Source organism: Pongo abelii, chromosome 2, assembly GCF_028885655.2.
Source record: "Pongo abelii isolate AG06213 chromosome 2, NHGRI_mPonAbe1-v2.0_pri, whole genome shotgun sequence".
NCBI lineage: Eukaryota > Metazoa > Chordata > Mammalia > Primates > Hominidae > Pongo > Pongo abelii.
The window spans coordinates 206,219,271-206,236,699 of NC_085928.1; the positions used below are offsets into that span (position 1 = coordinate 206,219,271).

The 17,429-nt window shown below is 39.4% G+C and overlaps 1 protein-coding gene across 1 annotated transcript in view; it reads left to right on the forward strand.

Moving 5' to 3' along the window:
- Positions 1 to 3,106: 3,106 nt before the first annotated feature.
- LOC112131255 (uncharacterized) overlaps positions 3,107 to 17,429 on the forward strand; it is a 58,711-nt gene continuing 44,388 nt past the window's right edge. The window contains exon 1 of the mRNA XM_063722636.1: positions 3,107 to 3,501. Within this exon, the coding sequence (XP_063578706.1) occupies positions 3,449 to 3,501 (53 nt within the window). The 5' untranslated portion in view covers positions 3,107 to 3,448. The remainder of the gene's footprint in view (positions 3,502 to 17,429) is intronic.

The following is a 17,429-nucleotide window of genomic DNA, read 5'->3' on the forward strand; positions in this document are numbered from 1 at the left end:
AAACGCTGTCTCTACCAAAAATACAAAAAATTAGCTGGGCATGGTGGCAGACGCCTGTAATCCCAGCTACTCGGGAGCCTGAGGCAGGAGAATCTCTTGAACCCGGGAGGTGGAGGTTGCAGTGAGCCAAGATCGTGCCACTGAACTCCAGCATGGGTAACAGAGCAAGGCTGTCAAAAAAAAAAAAAAAAAAAAAAAAAAAGAACAGAAAAAGAAAAAGAAAAAAGAATTAGAGACATCTGGATCAAATCAGCTGCCAGTCTCGCAAAGTGTTGGGTAACATCCTATTAAGATTGCTGCTTACACATCATCTATAAAATACTGAAAATATCATTTTAAGAAATCTTTTTTTTATTTTGAGACAGAGTTTTGTTCTTGTTGCCCAGGCTGGAGTGCAATGGTGCGATCTCAGCTCACTGCAACCTCTGCCCCCTGGGTTCAAGCAATTCTCTTTCCTCAGCCTCCTGAGTAGCTGGGATTACAGGCATGCACCACCACACCTGGCTAATTTTGTATTTTCAGTAGAGACAGGGTTTCTCCATATTGGTCAGGCTGGTCTCGAACTCCTGACCTCAGGTGATCCACTGACCTTGGCCTCCCAAAGTGCTGGGATTACAGGCGTGAGCCACCATGCCTAGCCAAGAAACCCTTATTTGAAAACAAGCCAGGCGCGGTGGCTCATGCCTATAATCCCAGCACTTGGGAAGCCAAGGCGGGTGGATCACTTGACGTCAGTAGTTTGAGACCAGCCTGGGCAACATGTTATAACCCCATCTCTACTAAAAATATATTTAAAAAATTAGCTGGGTGTGGGGGCGGGCACCTGTAATCCCAGCTTCTCAGGAAGCTGAGGCAGGAGAATCACTTGAACCTGGGAGGTGGAGGTTGCAGTGAGCAGAGATCATGCCACTGCACTCCAGCCTGGGTGACAATAGAAAGACTCCATCTCAAAAACAAAACAAAACAAAACAAAACGAAAAACCACTAAAAAAAAGACTCCATTTCAAAAACAAAACTAAAACCAAAAACACAACACAAATGAAGTATACAAATGAAAATAATTACTGTGTTAAACACAGTTTCATAGAAAATAAAAGACCAATCAAATACAATAAGCTGCCTTCTTAGATGGGTATGTTATTCTTTTACAGCTAAAGAAACGGGCTCAGAGAATGTTCTTTGATTGGACTGTGTTGCATCTCTGGACAGTGCAGCTGAGATCAGACTTTGTGTGTAACTCCACTAGCCTATCAGGGTGCCTCTCATAAAGGTAAGCAATGTAAATTTGGCCTAATATACAAAGTTGCCAGGGCAGCACTGGGTCAATTCTACATACAGTACTTCTATGTTCATCAAGGGAAACCTTAAAGGAAAGTGAAAATGCTTCTAGAAGGCGACTGGACACCAGCGCCTTTGCTTGTTGCCTTTGGGCTCTTCTTCTAAGGCCAACAGTGACCTGAAATTATTGACTAACTTTTCCAATCAAGTGGACAAAATGGTACCAAGGTTGCCAACATCAGACAAATTCACTTGAGGGCCTTATCTATGTACTTTGAAAGACAAAACTGCTTTTGTAAAGGATACTGTATTTCAGAAAAAAATCATATTAACAACTAATAACACTGTAAAATGCTGATGTGTTGAATGCTACTTTAGAAAAACATGTTCAAATCTAGGGAAAAAATTTGATTCAAAACTACATATCAATTATCTAGCTAGCTAGCTATCTAGAGACATGCTTTCATTCTATTGCTCAGGATGGGAAGCAGTGGGATTACCATAGCTCACTGCAGCCTTGAGCTCCTGGCCTCAAGTGATCCTCCTGCCTCAGCCTCCTAACTAGCTAGGGCCACAGGTGGACACAGTTACGCCTGGGTTTTTGTTTGTTTTGTAGAGACAGGGTTTCACTATATTGCCCAGGCTGGTGTCAAACTGGAGTCTCGCTGTGTCGCCCAGGCTGGGGTGCAGTGGTGTGATCTCGGCCCAATGCAACCTCCGCCTCCCGGGTTCAAGTAATTCTCCTTTTATCAGCCTCCCAAGCAGCTGGGACTACAGGCATGCGCCACCACGCCTGGCTAATTTTTGTATTTTTTGTAGAGACTGGATTTCACCATGGCCAGGCTGGTCTCCAACTCCCGACCTCAGGTGATCCACCCGCCTCGGCCTCCCAAAGTGTTGGGATTACAAGCGTCAGCCACTGAGCCTGGCGAAGCACTTTCTTCTGTTATTAAGTAGCCTAACCCAGGTGGGGCGCGGTCCCTCATGCCTGTAATCCCGACAACTCTGACGGCCAAGGTGAGAAGATCGCTTCAACTCAGGAGTTCGAAACTGGCCCGGGCAACATAGCGAGCCCCCCCCACCCCCATCTCTAGAAAAATACAAAAATTAGGCCAGGTGCGCACCACGCCCGGCTAATTTTTGTATCTTTTGTAGAGACAGGGTTTCGTCATGTTGCCCAGGCTGGTCTCGAACTCCTGAGCCCAAGCCATCCATCCTCCCGCCTCGGCCTCCCAAAGTGCTGGGATTACAGTAGGGCCCAGCCAGCCTCATGTTTTATTTAGCAGTCCCTCCCTGTTGCACACTTGGATAGTTTCTTAATTTTTTTAGACAGGGTTTACCTCAATCTCGCAGGCTGGAATGCTATGGTTGGATCATAGCTCACTGGAGCCTTGAACCTTTGGGCTCAAGTAGCTGGGGGGCTGAGGTAGGACTACAGAGATGGGGTTGCACCATGTTGCTAGGCTGCTCTTGCCCTGAAGGGTCCTCTCGCCTCAGCGGCGTCAGACATAGTTTTCTATTTTTGACGAACATAAACACTGTGCTGGGTCTGAATTTTTCAGCTACCCTTCTTCAGCCCGCAACACACAGACCTGGCGGGGAGGTCGCTGTTACCAGCCCCCACTCTGACGAGAAGACTGCCCAGCCCCAGGCACTGTAGCGCCCCGGTGATGTCGCCGAACACCCGGCGCCTGTGACGTCACCGAACGCCCACCTCTACCGTGTCGGCGAAGACGCGCCCTTGTGACGTCACGGAAGGCGCGCCCTTGTGACGTCACGGAAGGCGCGCCCTTGTGACGTCACGGAAGGCGCGCCCTTGTGACGTCACGGAAGGCGCGCCCTTGTGACGTCTCAGGGGACCGCCACTCACGCGGAGCCAATCGGAACTCGCGGCGGGGCTGCTGGGTCTTCCAGGAGCGCGCATGAGCGGACGCTGGCTACGGGTGGCCGGTCGGGATGTAACCGGCTGCTGAGCTGGCAGTTCTGTGTCCCGAGGCTTCCGCCCGGCCGCAGCCGCACATACGCTGCGAGGAGGAGCTTTACGACTTCCCGGTCTTCGGGGCCAGGCGCAGCAAGGGCCAGACTCTGCCCTAGCAGGCGCTGCGCGCCAACCGGCTGGCACCTGTCGCAGAAGGTGCAACCGATCGCACTGTCGCGCGGAAGCTCCTCAATGGCCAGCTCCAGCTGCAGCCCCAGCCGCCCACTCGCCTCTCCTGAGCCTGGGTAAGTGCGTCCCACAACACCTCCCCCAGCCAGGGCCCGGGGACCCCCGGGAGCGTCCCCGGCTACCTGGCGCCGCTCATCCTGGGCAGGGTCGGCCCCCTGTGAGGCTGCCGGGCATGAGGGAGCTGCACCGCTGAGCTTGACCTCTGACGGCCTTTTGTAATAGCATTAAGTCTTTGAAACTTTGTGGCGAGGTAGAAGGGGCTAGGAAACGAAGAAAACATCTTTTTAAAAATATAAGCGATCGGCTGGGCGAGGTAGCCCACGCCTGTAATCCCAGCACTTTGGGAGGTCGAGGCGGGTGGATCACGAGGTCAGGAGTTCAAGACCAGCCTGGCCAGCATGGTTTCACTGAAACCCCATCTGTACTAAAAACACAAAAATTAGTCGGGCGTGGTGGCGGGTGCCTGTAATCCCAGCTACTCGGGAGGCTGAGGCAGAGAATTGTTTGAACCCGGGATGCGGAGGTTGCAGTGAGCGGAGATCGGGCCACTGCACTCCAGCCTGGGCAACAGACCAAGACTCTGTCTAAACAAACAAATATATGTGTGTATATATGCGATCGAGCCCGGGAGGTTGAGATTACAGTGAGCTGAGATTATATAAGCGATCAAGCACGGGAGGTTGAGGTTACAGTGAGCTGAGATTGCGCCGTTGCACTCCAGCCCGTGTAACAGAGGGAGACTCTGTCTCTAAAAAATTATATGCAAGTGAGAGCTTTTCTTCCAGCCTTCACGCTCAGACTGAAGAAAGTAATTAGGCCAGCCCCCGTGGCTCACGCCTGTAATCCCAGCATTTTGGGAGGTGGAGGCGGAAGCGGAAGCGAGTGGATCGCTTGAGATCAGGAGTTCCAGACTAGTTTGGGCAACATGGTGAAACCCTGTCTCTACAAAAATATAAAAAATTAGCTGGGCATGGTGGCACGCACTTGTAGTCTCTGCTACTTGCCGGGCTGAGGCGGGAGGATCGCTCAGCTGCAGCCTCGACCTCCTGGGGCAATCCATTTCAGCCTCCCAAAGTGCTGAGATTACAGGAATGAGCCATCGTGCCTGGCTTTACACTATATTTTAATACTTTTTTTGAAAATGGAAACTTTTACAGGCAATTCACTTCCTTCAAACTAATGATAAGGAAGTGATGCTGTTCTGTTCTGTTTTGTTTTTTGTTTTTGTGGGGTTTTTTTTCTTTTTTGAGATGGGGTCTTGCCCAAGTTGGAGTGAGGTGGTGCAAACAAGGCTCACTGCAGCCTTGACCTTCGGGCTCAAGGAATCCTTCCCCGTCAGCCTCCCCGGTAGCTAGGACTACAGGTGCATGCTACCACGCTTGGCTAATTCTTTTTTTGAAATGGAGTCTCACTCTGTCTCCCAGGCTGGAGTGCAGTGGTGCAATCTCGGCTCACTGCAGGCTGGTCTCAACCTCTGACTCGGATGGTCCACCCACTTCTGCATCCCAAAGTGCTGGGATTACAAGTGTGACCCACTGTGCCTGGCGATATTGCTCATTTTAGGTACTAGAACTTTTTAATTTAATTTTTTTTTTTTTTTTTTCTGAGATGGAGTCTTACTTTGTCTCCAGGCTGGAGTGCAGTGGTGTAATCTCGGCTCACTGCAACCTCCGCCTCCTGAGTTCAAGCGATTCTCCTGCCTCAGCCTGCCAGAGTTGCTGGGACTACAGGTGCGCACCACCACACCCAGGAGTTCAAGGCTGCAGTGAGCCATGGTCGTGCCACTGCACTCCAGCCTGGGCAACACAGCGAGACCCTGACTCCACAAATAAATCAATCAACATCGTATGATCTGTACCAGGGTATAGGCAGGTGCTATGATCCCCACTTTTCATCCTCAACTCTAAGTTGAGTCATACATCAACCTCTAGTAACAAGTGGCATGTTCTCAGTCAAAGGGGTAAGCCCAAACCACGTGGAGAGAATCTTATCTCTTTTGAGAGCTAATATAAAAAGAATTCCTCCTAGGCGTAAAAATATTGTGACATCAGTTACTTAGGCTAAACATGCCTATTATGCTAAGTGAGTTATTAACAATAAATACTTTAACTCTGTGCCATGTTAATTATCATAATCTGATTTATAATTTGTTTTAACCTTAGGTTAAACAATAACCTAAGTAATAAAGTAAACAATATCTTCAAACTTGAAATATATGCTTATTTGTTAAAATAAAAAACAGTTTAATTTGTTTGGGACATTTAATTTGTTTGGCATGATTATTTCTTTTCTCATAAAATATATATTAGTGCTTAAGAATTTTAAGAGGTATAGTCTTTCCTTTTATAATGGTGGTTGTTTTTAAAATGAATCTGTTATTTCTGTTACATGAATACAGATACTCCTTGACTTACGATGGAGTTACATCGCAATAAACCCATCGTAAGTTGAAAATACTGTAAGTCAAAAATGCACTTAATACACCTAACTTACAAACATCACACCTTTGCATAGCCTATCGTAAACATCCTCACAACACTTACATTAATATTTGGGCAAAATTATCTATCACAAAGCCTATTTAATAATAAAGTGCTGAATATCTCATGCAATTTATTGAATAGTGAACTGAAAGTAAACAACAGAATGATTGTATGGGTACTCTTAAGTATGTTTTTAAATGTGGATCACTGCATGCAGATGGCATTCATACTATTGTACAGTCAAAAAAAAGTAAATTGTACCATCATAACTGAGGAAGTCTGCAGTTTATGATAATGTAAGGATTTTGGAAAACTGTTGCAAATATGTTAAAATTAATTTGTACTAATCTCTTGCACATTTGTATATTAATTGATTAAATGCTTCACCTATAGTTTTTTTCACAGAATTCATTTCATTTAAAATTTTAAGCTCAACTTTGAAAATTATAAACTGTGGGTTGAAATATTATAAATAATACTTTTTGCTTATTTTCTTTAAAAATATAAACCTATATCAAAATATATACATGATATATGTGTGTTTTTATGTATAGACACTCTGAATGCAACACATATTTTTATTTTACACTACATCTTTTCTTTTATTCCACAAATCTTGTATTAATACTAAATATCAGTCGAATTCCCAAGATACTTTTTTATGTGCCTGCAAATAAGAATTATCCTACCTGATCTTTTCAAAGTAACTTTACCAATGAAATAAATTTGACTTTGTTTAAACATTTCCAATCTTGAGAGCTTCAGAAATCTCATGACAGAAGGTGTCCATCCATTTAGTATTTGGCAAGTTACAATTTCCGAGTTTCTTGTTTCCCTTCTGAGACACATCAGGCAAATGAGCTTTTTACTTGGAATTAAACAGATTGTTTTGTACGTTGTGCTTCTATTGTGTTAATAAAAAGTTTCATTAGTCTGTCCCTAGTGACTAAATGTGGTAATTAATAGCAACAGTATTGGGTGGGTGACTGTGTGAGTGTGCATGTAGTATATATTTGTGGTCTTTAAAGCTATTTGTTTCAATAAAGATGACAGCATCCAAGATCCCCAAAGTTTCCACTCTGAAAGTATTTTAACAATACAGTTTCTAAAACAACCTGCTAACTTTTCTGTTAATGCACCTGTTGTTCTCTGACATGAGAAATGCTGCACTCACATAAATTGAACTGAAAATGTTTAAGTTCTTCCTTAAAGTGAGAAATTAGCTTCCCCTCAAAATCATCAGCATAATAAAAATATTATATCATGAGATGAAAGTAATTCAGCAACTAATATTCTCTAAAGAGCTAGGCCAAGATGTATTTGACACATAATGTGCTAGACATTTTGAAGAAAGTAATACAGTTCTTGACTTAACCAGAGTATAGCTAGGCACCTTCAGTGCTCAACTTCACTGAAATATCACCCATCTATTAAGAAACTTGACGCATAGTGGGCAAAGTTTAATATGTTTCAGATATGGAAGGGAATCTAAAGTAGTGAGGGGACAAGTGCAAGTTATAAGACACAGAATGAATATTGTTTTGTGTCACTAAGTGAAAAGCCAAATGTACACTATGAGATTTATGACATAAGCCAAAAACAAGAAAACATTTGCAGTCCTGAACATCAATATTTTCTTCAACTATGTGAGCCAATGAAAGAGAAACTCTGAAGAAAGATTTATACAAAATTCACAGCTTAAAAGGGGCCAATGGAAAGATTTATACAAAATTCACAGCTTGAAAGGGGCCAATGGTAATAGTAATCTTTTAAATAACTCTATAAAACATAACAATTCAGGTGAAAGACGGGCCGTGGACATAGACCACATATTCTATCTCTGTCACCAAATGAGTTAGTTTTCTACCCCAATATAGGTATCTTAGATTATATATACACAATAATTTAGCAAAGAAGGGAGTGGCCATTAAGGGAACAAATCTATAACTAGGAAGAAATTTTCCCGGATAAAAGGTCCTGACAGTAGCTTTAAAAATACAAAACTGATGACTGCTATCACTCTGCTAACTTTCCATTATTACAGCTGTTTTGATAGACATGTAACTATCTTCAGCTATGAAGCATAAATTTTATGTCAAGCAAGGTAATGTCTGTTAGTGACAACCTAGCCATATTTCAAAAACTGTTGCTGCAGCGCAGGCAATGAAATGTTTAACTCTAGTAACTCTTTTAAGTGATATGGTCAAGGCAACTCAGTGGAGTATGTCCAAGGGGCTTGCAACTTTCATAGCAACCATCACTTGATGGCATGTTACCTCCTCATTCATGAGAAGCTGTGGACAGAGACAGAAAAATCAAGGAAACTGGAGCAAAGTAAACCTGTGTTCTCCAGACTGCTTAATAGGGGTGGTAGCATAGCGTTTTAGTTTAGTTTTGTTTTGTTTTCAGCTTTGGCATTAATTACAGAGATAAAGAGAGGAAAACGATTACAGATACACTAGGATTCTTCATTTTAGCAGTTGTGTTTTCTGAATACAATAGGCAACGAGCCATATGTTTAAATACCGTAACCTAATGACCCCTTTGCACACTCAAACCCCTTACAGGATGGGGAGGACGGGGAGCGTGCAGACTGGCAGGTACATGAGCTTAGACGAGTGCTTTGGGGCTCCAGCCCCGTGGTAGCATTTAGAGGTGAGTGCCTGTGACTCCCAAAGCCCACATGGGTGTGGCCTGTCTTACCGTGTGCTCTTTTAGCTTTGCCATCCACATACGGCTTAAGTGTTCACCAGCTCAGTGCCCTCTTGGCACCCAGGTCTTTGTCCAATATCCAGGAAGAATCAGGTCACACATCAACGTGAAGATTGTGAATGCAGGGGTTTTACTGAGTGGTGGAGGTGGCGCTCAGCAGGATGGATGGGGAGCTGGAAGGGGATGGAGTAGGGAAGATGATCTTCCCTAGGAATTTGGCTGTCCGGTGGCCAATCTCCTCTCTGACCACCGACAGCCAAACTCCTCTCAGCATTCAGACGCTCTTTCTCTTCTTTCTGCTGCGCCGCTCTGCTGTTCTCCGGCTCTTCTGTTTGTCTCCTTCTCATCTGCTTCTAGAGCCTGGGGTCTGGGGTTTATATGAGTATAGGATGGGGGTCATGACAGGCCAAAAGGTAACTTTTGGGAACAAAAATAGGAATGTCTGTTCTCATTTAGGGCCACAGGTTTCCAGGATTGAAGGCGGGGCCTTTGCCAGGGAACTACCCTCTTCAACCCAATATTTCCCTGTCTCCTGTCCATATCAATTGCTGGGAGAATTAATTTGAATTTAATAGCTTTTCTGAAGCCTGTGAGTCCTTCTAGTGAGTCAGTGAGCCTTCATGTTGTATTGAGAATCCCTGACACCCTATGCAATTTTAATTGTTTTCTTCTACACAATTGAAAATTTTAATTACTTTTAAAGGAATGGGGTTTTACATTGATTCATTCATTAATAAATTATTATTGAGTGCCTTCTATGTATCAGTCTTATTTTAGGTTGTAGAAATACCACAAAGTATGAAATAAAATTTCTATCTTTAATATCCATTTAAAACACAGAATAAAAAAGGAAACAAATTAAAATAATATTCTAATATAATTTGCATTTTACCAAATAAATAGACTTTGTGTGAAGAATTTATATTAAAGCTATTGGAGAGAACTGATCCCCCTTAAGGAATTTCTTTTTTGTATAGCAGATTATCTGAAGGTGTAATATCAGGGCTTTCTTCCCTGCTAGGAGTTTGATTTCAATTAATGCAAGTATCAGATGTAAAGAAGGGCAATAGCAAGTGATAAAGACTTACACTCAAGTGCTACTCTGTTATACTTGGGGATGAATATTTCATGGTCAATTCTGGAAGGGGTTAAGTATAGAAATTGAACAGTGGTAAGTGGCTGCCTCAGGAGAAAAGGTAGCAGTAATTACCTCTGAAGGGAAGAAGATTCAATAAACAAGGATGTTGGAGAGCTTTGGAAATAAGCTTTACATATCACAAACTATCTATTAGTGGAATGTGCCTAGTAAAAAAGAATAAAAAATGTAATTTCCACAGGATTCTCTATGCAGAAACAAAACACAAAAAGGGGAAAAAAATGGCCTTTTCTTCCCACCCACTCAGGGTAATTTCTTAAGTCTTTTATGATCTGATAAGAAATGGAAAAGAAATTCAATTTGTAGTTAGAAAAGAAACTAAAAATTAATCACCTAAAGAAAAAAGTTTACAAATTTTTCATAGGTATAATTTTTTAAAGGTTCCGTTGTGCTTCATTTAGAAAACTTAAATATGATTTAACAATTTGTCATTTTGGTGAAAGAACTATTTTATTTCTTTTATAGACCCATTGATTTTGTCCTCTAAATTACTGCAACTAAATGGTTTTCTTCTCAACAAATCATGATTTTTTCTTCCTTTTGTTCAAAGTTGTGAGGGTTTTTCTTTGCTATTTACGTCTGTGAATTCCATTCATTTGAACAAAGTGTAAAAATGTAAATGAAAATAAAGGAGTAGGTGTGGAGAATTATAAGTTTGTAGTAGAGTGGGATTTCTCAGCCTCAAATCTGTTCATACTTATTGAAATTTATTTAAAGTTTAACACTTTGGAAAAAATCAAAATTAACAAAAACATTCTTAACACCTACAAATTTCTATTTACCACTTAATTTTACTTTCAAAAACATTTTAATCCATATATTTTATTAGAATGTATTCAATAAAGAAGAGAAATATTTTTCTGTGGTACATATTCCCAGGTCTTCTTATTTCCTATAACGAAATAAAATGAGAATGGAAAATAGTCAGTGAAGATTGAACTTCTCTTCCACTAAAAGAAGATATCAAAATATTTTATTAGAAATCACAAAGAAACTGGTGAGTTCACTGTTCCTATTTTAAGTATGAAAACTAAAAACAGGTACACAAAATAATTTATAATCTTTAATTTTCTAAGTTAACTATATTCATTTATTTCTTTGTATATTTTATGTTATTACTCACATGCATATAAATATGTTTAAGCAAAAATTTATGTAAAATACCATTGTTACCGGCTGAATTGTTCCTGTCTTGTCCCCCTCCTCAAAAACATTTCTATGTTGAACCTCCCGGTATCTCAGAATGTGACTGTATGTGGAGACAGGTGTGGGGTTGAGATAGGTAAGTAAGCAGGAAGGAGGAAGGGGCCCCGGGTTGGGACAAACAATTGTTCTGAGAGACAGCTAATCACAATCCATTGGCACAACATTCTGTTCCCAAATACCTGGTTCCCCACATAGTCTCTTCAGCACCACCTTATAAAACTTCCCTCCAGCCCCTGCCACTTTCCAGGCAGTCCCTTCTCTGCCATACTGCCCATTGCTTTTTTGCAATGTACTTTTCCTCTAATAAATCTGCCTCTCTTCCCCAACAACTGTGTTGCTAGATTCCTTTACCAACAGCAATGCTGGCCGTGGCCATTGCACCCATGACAATAGGGTAGTTGCAGAAGTGGTTAAGTTAAAATAAGGCCCTTAGGGTGGGACCTAATCCAATATAACTGGTGTCCTTATAAGAAAAGGAAACTTGGACACACAAAGAGACACCAGAAATGTGCACACACTGAATACCATGTGAATATATAGCAAGAAGGTAGCCATCTGCTAACCAAAGACAGTGGCCTCAGGAGAAACCAGACAAATCAATCCTTTGGTCTTGGACTTTCAGTCTCCAGAACTTTGAGAAATAAATTTCTAGTGTTTTTTGTTGTTTTAGCCAAGCAATCTGTGGCATTTTCTTATGACATCCTGGCAAACTAATACAATTATTAAACAATTAAACTTTCTATAAAAATTACGCTTAATGTTCTATTATGATGATTAAAGAATACTCTATCAAAGAGTGTTATATTTAATGTAAAAAAGTAAGACATATACAAATATAAAGAACAAAAGTAAAATAAGGTACTCTCTTACTCCAAAGATCCAAGAATCTATTGTAAATTTCAATATGACAGTGGAAGCCCCAGTGTATTTGGTTCCTAAAGAAAGAGAGATTTGGGGCACTTTGGAACATTTCATAACTGTGGGCCAAATAGGAATGTGACTAGACCATGTGAAAAATAACAGTAAAGGAATCATCATATTTTAGAATCTTGGAACAGAGCTAAAGTAGTATACAAATGAAAACAGAGCATAAAATACATGTTCTACAAGAATATAAGCCTTGTATAAGAAAAATAGATTAATGGAATGTCTGACTCCAGTAAACACTCAAAAAAGAAACAGTGACATAAACTCTAGGAAAGAAAATGAAAGAGGTAGTAGAACATACGGATGAATAAGATTATAGTAAAATAGCAAAACTATAAAAAGTTTTATTTTTAGAGGAAATGATTAACATGTGTAAACTGACAATTAATATGCATTGGAGGGGAAAAATTAAGAAGGTATAACTTGCTCCAGAAGAGAAAGATCACCTAAAAAGGATTGAGTGAAATTTAAAAAAAAAAGAAAAACAAATTGCTGAAGAGGCTCATGAAACATGTTCACCGTGCATCAATTACCAACTTGTCTGAGCCCATGACACTGGACACCCCCCAACTCACAGAAGGAAATAGAACCAGTTTACTGGAACACAGGTCAGTAGTGCACATACAAACTAAAGCGCCAAGAAAAAAATATGAGAACAATTCAGAAACATTGCAAGAGGCATGAGGAGCATGCTGAATAAATCTGACTCATGTGTATTTGCGATTTAAGAGGAGAGGACAGGGACTACGGAGCAGAAGCAATGTTTGAAAAGATAATGAATAAGAATGTTCTAAAACTCATTAAAGTCAGCAACTCACATACTGAAGAATTCTGCAAACTTCAAGCAGGGTAAATAAACAGAAAAACACATTTAGGCCCAATGTGGTAAGAATGCGTAAAATAAGTACAAAGAAAAACATCTAAAAGCCTGAGATAAAAGGCAGATTACAATGAAAAGATAAACAATCAAATGAACCATGACTTTATTACAAGAAATTACGATTTCAATGCCACTCAGTCATATATCACCAGGAACACACCTGTAGTTGAACAAATTGGGTTTATTCTTTTCAGTGAGCAAGGACACACATCATGGGAAGTCAGCTGGCTTTTCAGTAGTGAGTATTAGGGAGGACTTTGATGGGATGATTTTGGAGACCATCCAAGGAAGCAGGCACTCACTATGCATTGGGTGCTCTTAGGAAGTAAGGACCATTCTATGACTGGTTATTTCAGTAAATCTTACCTAGGAAGAGGAGCCCCTAGAATGAAAATAGAGCTTCAATTTGCAAAGAAGAGCAGTCATATTAGCCAGGAGAGGATTGTGTTTGCTATTTTCTGGGTTGCACAGTGACTTTGGTTTTGCCCACTCTCAGACACAAAATTATAAAGTGAGCTCTTGTGTCTCACCTTCCCATGGCTGCAGAGTGGGCTTTGCTGGTGGTGGTGTGGGGTGAGAGTGTGTGCATCTAACAGGAAGACAGCATATCCTAGTTGTTTCCTTGCCAGGCCAGCCTTAAATGACACTGAGTCTAACAGTAAGTGCAGACCAGTTCCAGATGCCACCACTGCTTTTGAAAATTATAAAATAATTGAGTGTCACCTTCAAAGTGTGAAGAAACAAAAACTGGAAATCCAGTATTCCAAACTAATGAAAGTATCTTTCAAAATTAAAGAAGGCTGAAGACATTCTCAGACAGACAAAAAACTTTGGGAGCACTGTCTTCATTGGGTCTGCCCTGAAATTACTAAAAAGAACATCTGTCAGGCAGAAGAAAAATGATTCAAAATTATGAATCAAGGATAAAGAAAGAATTAAATGTAATATAAAAGATAAAGCTACAGATACATCTAAATAAATACTGACTATATTAAAATAAGAATACTAATGTCTGGTGGAGTGTTTGTGTGTGTACATATATACTTATGTATATGTGTGTGTGTATATATATACTTATGTATATATGTATACATGTGTATATACATGTGTTTATATATACATGTATATATGTGTATATATACATATACTTAACATAATATCTAGTGTGGCAAAAGTGAAAGTAATACAATTAAAATATTCCAAGAGTCTTTTATTTTTTGGAAGGAAGAAAAAGTCCTAATTTGTTTTAGACTAAGGTAAGTTAGGATAAACTTTATGATGTCTACTAAAATAATAAAGAAATAGCAATAGTCTAATTATCACATTAATAAAATTGCAAAAGAAATGATAAATAGCTGATAAGGAGGAATAAATTCAAGAGATATATTACTCAACATGGGGACTATAGTTAATAACAATATAAAAATGAAAGTAATAGATTAATCAAAAAGAGACAAGAAAGTAGAAAAAAAGTAACATAGAAAAGTGGCCTCAGTAGAAAAAGAATAGTAAGTTGGTATTAATCATGATATTAAAAACAAATGTATCACATGCTGAAATTAAAAGGCAAAGATTTACGTATATACACCTATACATAAATCATTTCTGTTCGACTTTCAAAATAAGGATGTTGTAAGTAAAAAGTATATAAAAAGGTATTTATGATTAGTAACCTAAGGAAATGGGTGCCTTTATACTAAAGCAAACTAACGTCTTCTTGAAACCAAGAAGCACAGCTAGAGTTAAGGTAGGACATTTCACAATAATGAATCAATTCATTGTGGAAATATTACAATTTTATACTGCTATGTACATAACATAGCTTCGTAGCCTTAAAATCTTAAAGAAATTCAAAGTAGCTAACACAAAATAGTAAGAAAAGCAGACTAAAGAAGTCAGTAAGGAAATAGAAAATTGGAATGTCATTAAGAAATGTAAGACAATAATGTCAAAAGTGAACATATGACTCCAGCACTCACGCTTGTCAACTGCACAAGGAGCACTTAGCAAACTTTTGTGCTGAACAGCAGGCTGTAAAGCAAAAACTTCAGTAATGTTGAGGAACTGAAATCATAATGGGTAGGTTTTCTTACCATTGTAGAATTAATCCAGAAATTAAGTACAAAACAATAACTTTTAAAATTCAAAAATGTTTAGTAATTAGCAATGCATTTAAACATAAAACATGTATCATAAAGGAATGATTAAGTTAGGACATATATTCCACTGAGTACACGCACACAAAAAATAGATACTTAAGGATGTGAAAGTCACCAAACACATCCAAAAGAGAAATATTTATAGACATTCATGCATCTATGATCAAAGAAAAGCTGCAAATCAGTGATTCAAGCATTTTGTTCAAAGAAGAGAGATGTAATCTTAAAGAGAATAGCAGATAGATAATGAAATATAAAATATAATATGGATAATTAAATCAAAGGTGGGTCTTTTGAAAAGACTAATACATACTCTTCAAAATGCTGACAGTGTGGGCTAATAAAATGAAAAACAAATGCACAACACTCCCTCCCCTAAAGTAGTCTAGAGGCATAATTTGTCAGTACCAATAATAGAAACAGAGATATCCTTTAAAATTTATGGTCATCAAAAGAACAATGAGAGAATGGGATAAACACATGTATGCTAAAAATAAGTGAAATGAGGCCAGGTACATGGTTCACACCTATAATCTCAACATTTTGGGAGGCCCAGGTGGGTGGAGCACTTGAGGCCAGGAGTTCGAGACCAGTCTGGCCAACATGGTGAAACCCTGACTCTACTAAAAATACAAAAATTATTAGCAATGCACGGTGGTGCACAACTGTAGTCTCAGCTACTAGGGAGGCTGAGGCAGGAGAATCGCTTGAACCCGGGAGGCAGAGGTTGCAGTGAGCCAAGATTGCCCCACTGCATTCCAGCCTGGGTGACAGAGTGAGACTCTATCACAAATAATAATAATAATAATAATAATAATAATAATAAAATGAAATTAATCCTCATATAAAAATGAATGCAGTGACAGAAATGACAAAATGCTGCATCTTAATCAAGCTGGGATTATTCTCGAAATGCAAGAAGGATTTAGCATTCATATATCAACCAATATAATATGCCATATTCACAAAAGATAAGTAAACAATAGAATAGAAGCTAAGACAAATAGAAAACTTCTGTCGTATTTTCAATAAAGGCAGAAACAATCCATTTCATAAAATTCATAATATTATCATAACATTTCTTATCCACCTAAAGATTGAAGAAACTTCCTATTTAAGAGCTTCAGTTTTGTTTTTTTGTTTTTTTGACGGAGTCTCGCTTTGTCGCCCAGGCTGGAGTGCAGTGGCATGATCTTGGCTCACTTCAACCTCTGCTTCCCGGGTTCACATCATTCTCCTGCCTCGGCCTCCTGTGTAGCTGGGACTGTAGGCACCCGCCACCACACCCGGCTAATTTTTTGTATTTTTTAGTAGAGATGGGGTTTCACCCTGTTAGCCAGGATGGTCTGGATCTCCTGACTTCGTGATCCGCCCGCCTCGGCCTCCCAAAGTGCTGGGATTACAGGCATGAGCCACCGCACCTGCCAGAGCTTCAGTTTTTGTTAGAGCCGAGGTGGGGTAGGGGGAAGAGGCAAAAAAAAAAAAAAAAAAAAAAAAATCCTACGGTAAATATCAGATTAAATTAAAACAAATTAAAAACTTTCCTTGCAAGATCAGAAATAACACATTGCTGTCCACTGTTACTACTTTTATTCTCCTATGTAATATTGTAGTGAAGCCTCAGCTAGTTTAATCAAGCAAATAAATAAATGATAAATAAATATCAAATAGAAATATATAAATAGTATTACTTGAAAGTTACATAAATATAAAATAGGATATTAAAAATCTACAAATAGGCTATTAGAATTTCTAAAGAAATTTAGCAAACTTACTGGATGCAAGTAAATATTTTTAAAAACTGTGTTTCTAAACACCGTACCAACAACAGTTTAAGAAAAAAATATGGCTATTACTTCCAGTAACATCAAAAACATCCCATTCCTAGGAATAAGTTGAATGAAAGAGCTACAAAATCTCTATGCCAAAAATAACAAAAATAAGGGAGTAAAATTAAAGAACCAAATCAATGTAAAGACTATGTTCATTATTGAAAGACTCCGTATTCCAAAGGACAGAATTTTACCCACGTTGTTCTTCAGATTCCATGAAATCCCAATCAACATTTCAACACGTTGTGTGTGTGTGTGTGTGTGTGTGTGTGTGTGTGTAAATTAAGAAGATGATTTGTATGGAAATACAGTGCTCAGAATAGCTAAGAAAATCTAAAAGAAAGAATAGAATAAAGAACTTTCACTTCCAGAGCTTAATACTTATTAGAAAGATCAGTAAATTGACTGTGTGATACTAGTGTAAGCATAAACATTTAAGCCACCAAAATTGAATGACAAGCCCCCAAACAGAACCACACATGGACAGAGTCTTGATTTGTAATTAAGGTAGCACAACAGGACACTTAGGAAAGATTAGACTTTCCAATAAACCTTGCTGAGTAAACTGGTTAGCCATATCAGGAAAACAAAGCAAAAGAGAACAAGACATAAAGTTTGCCTAACTGTAC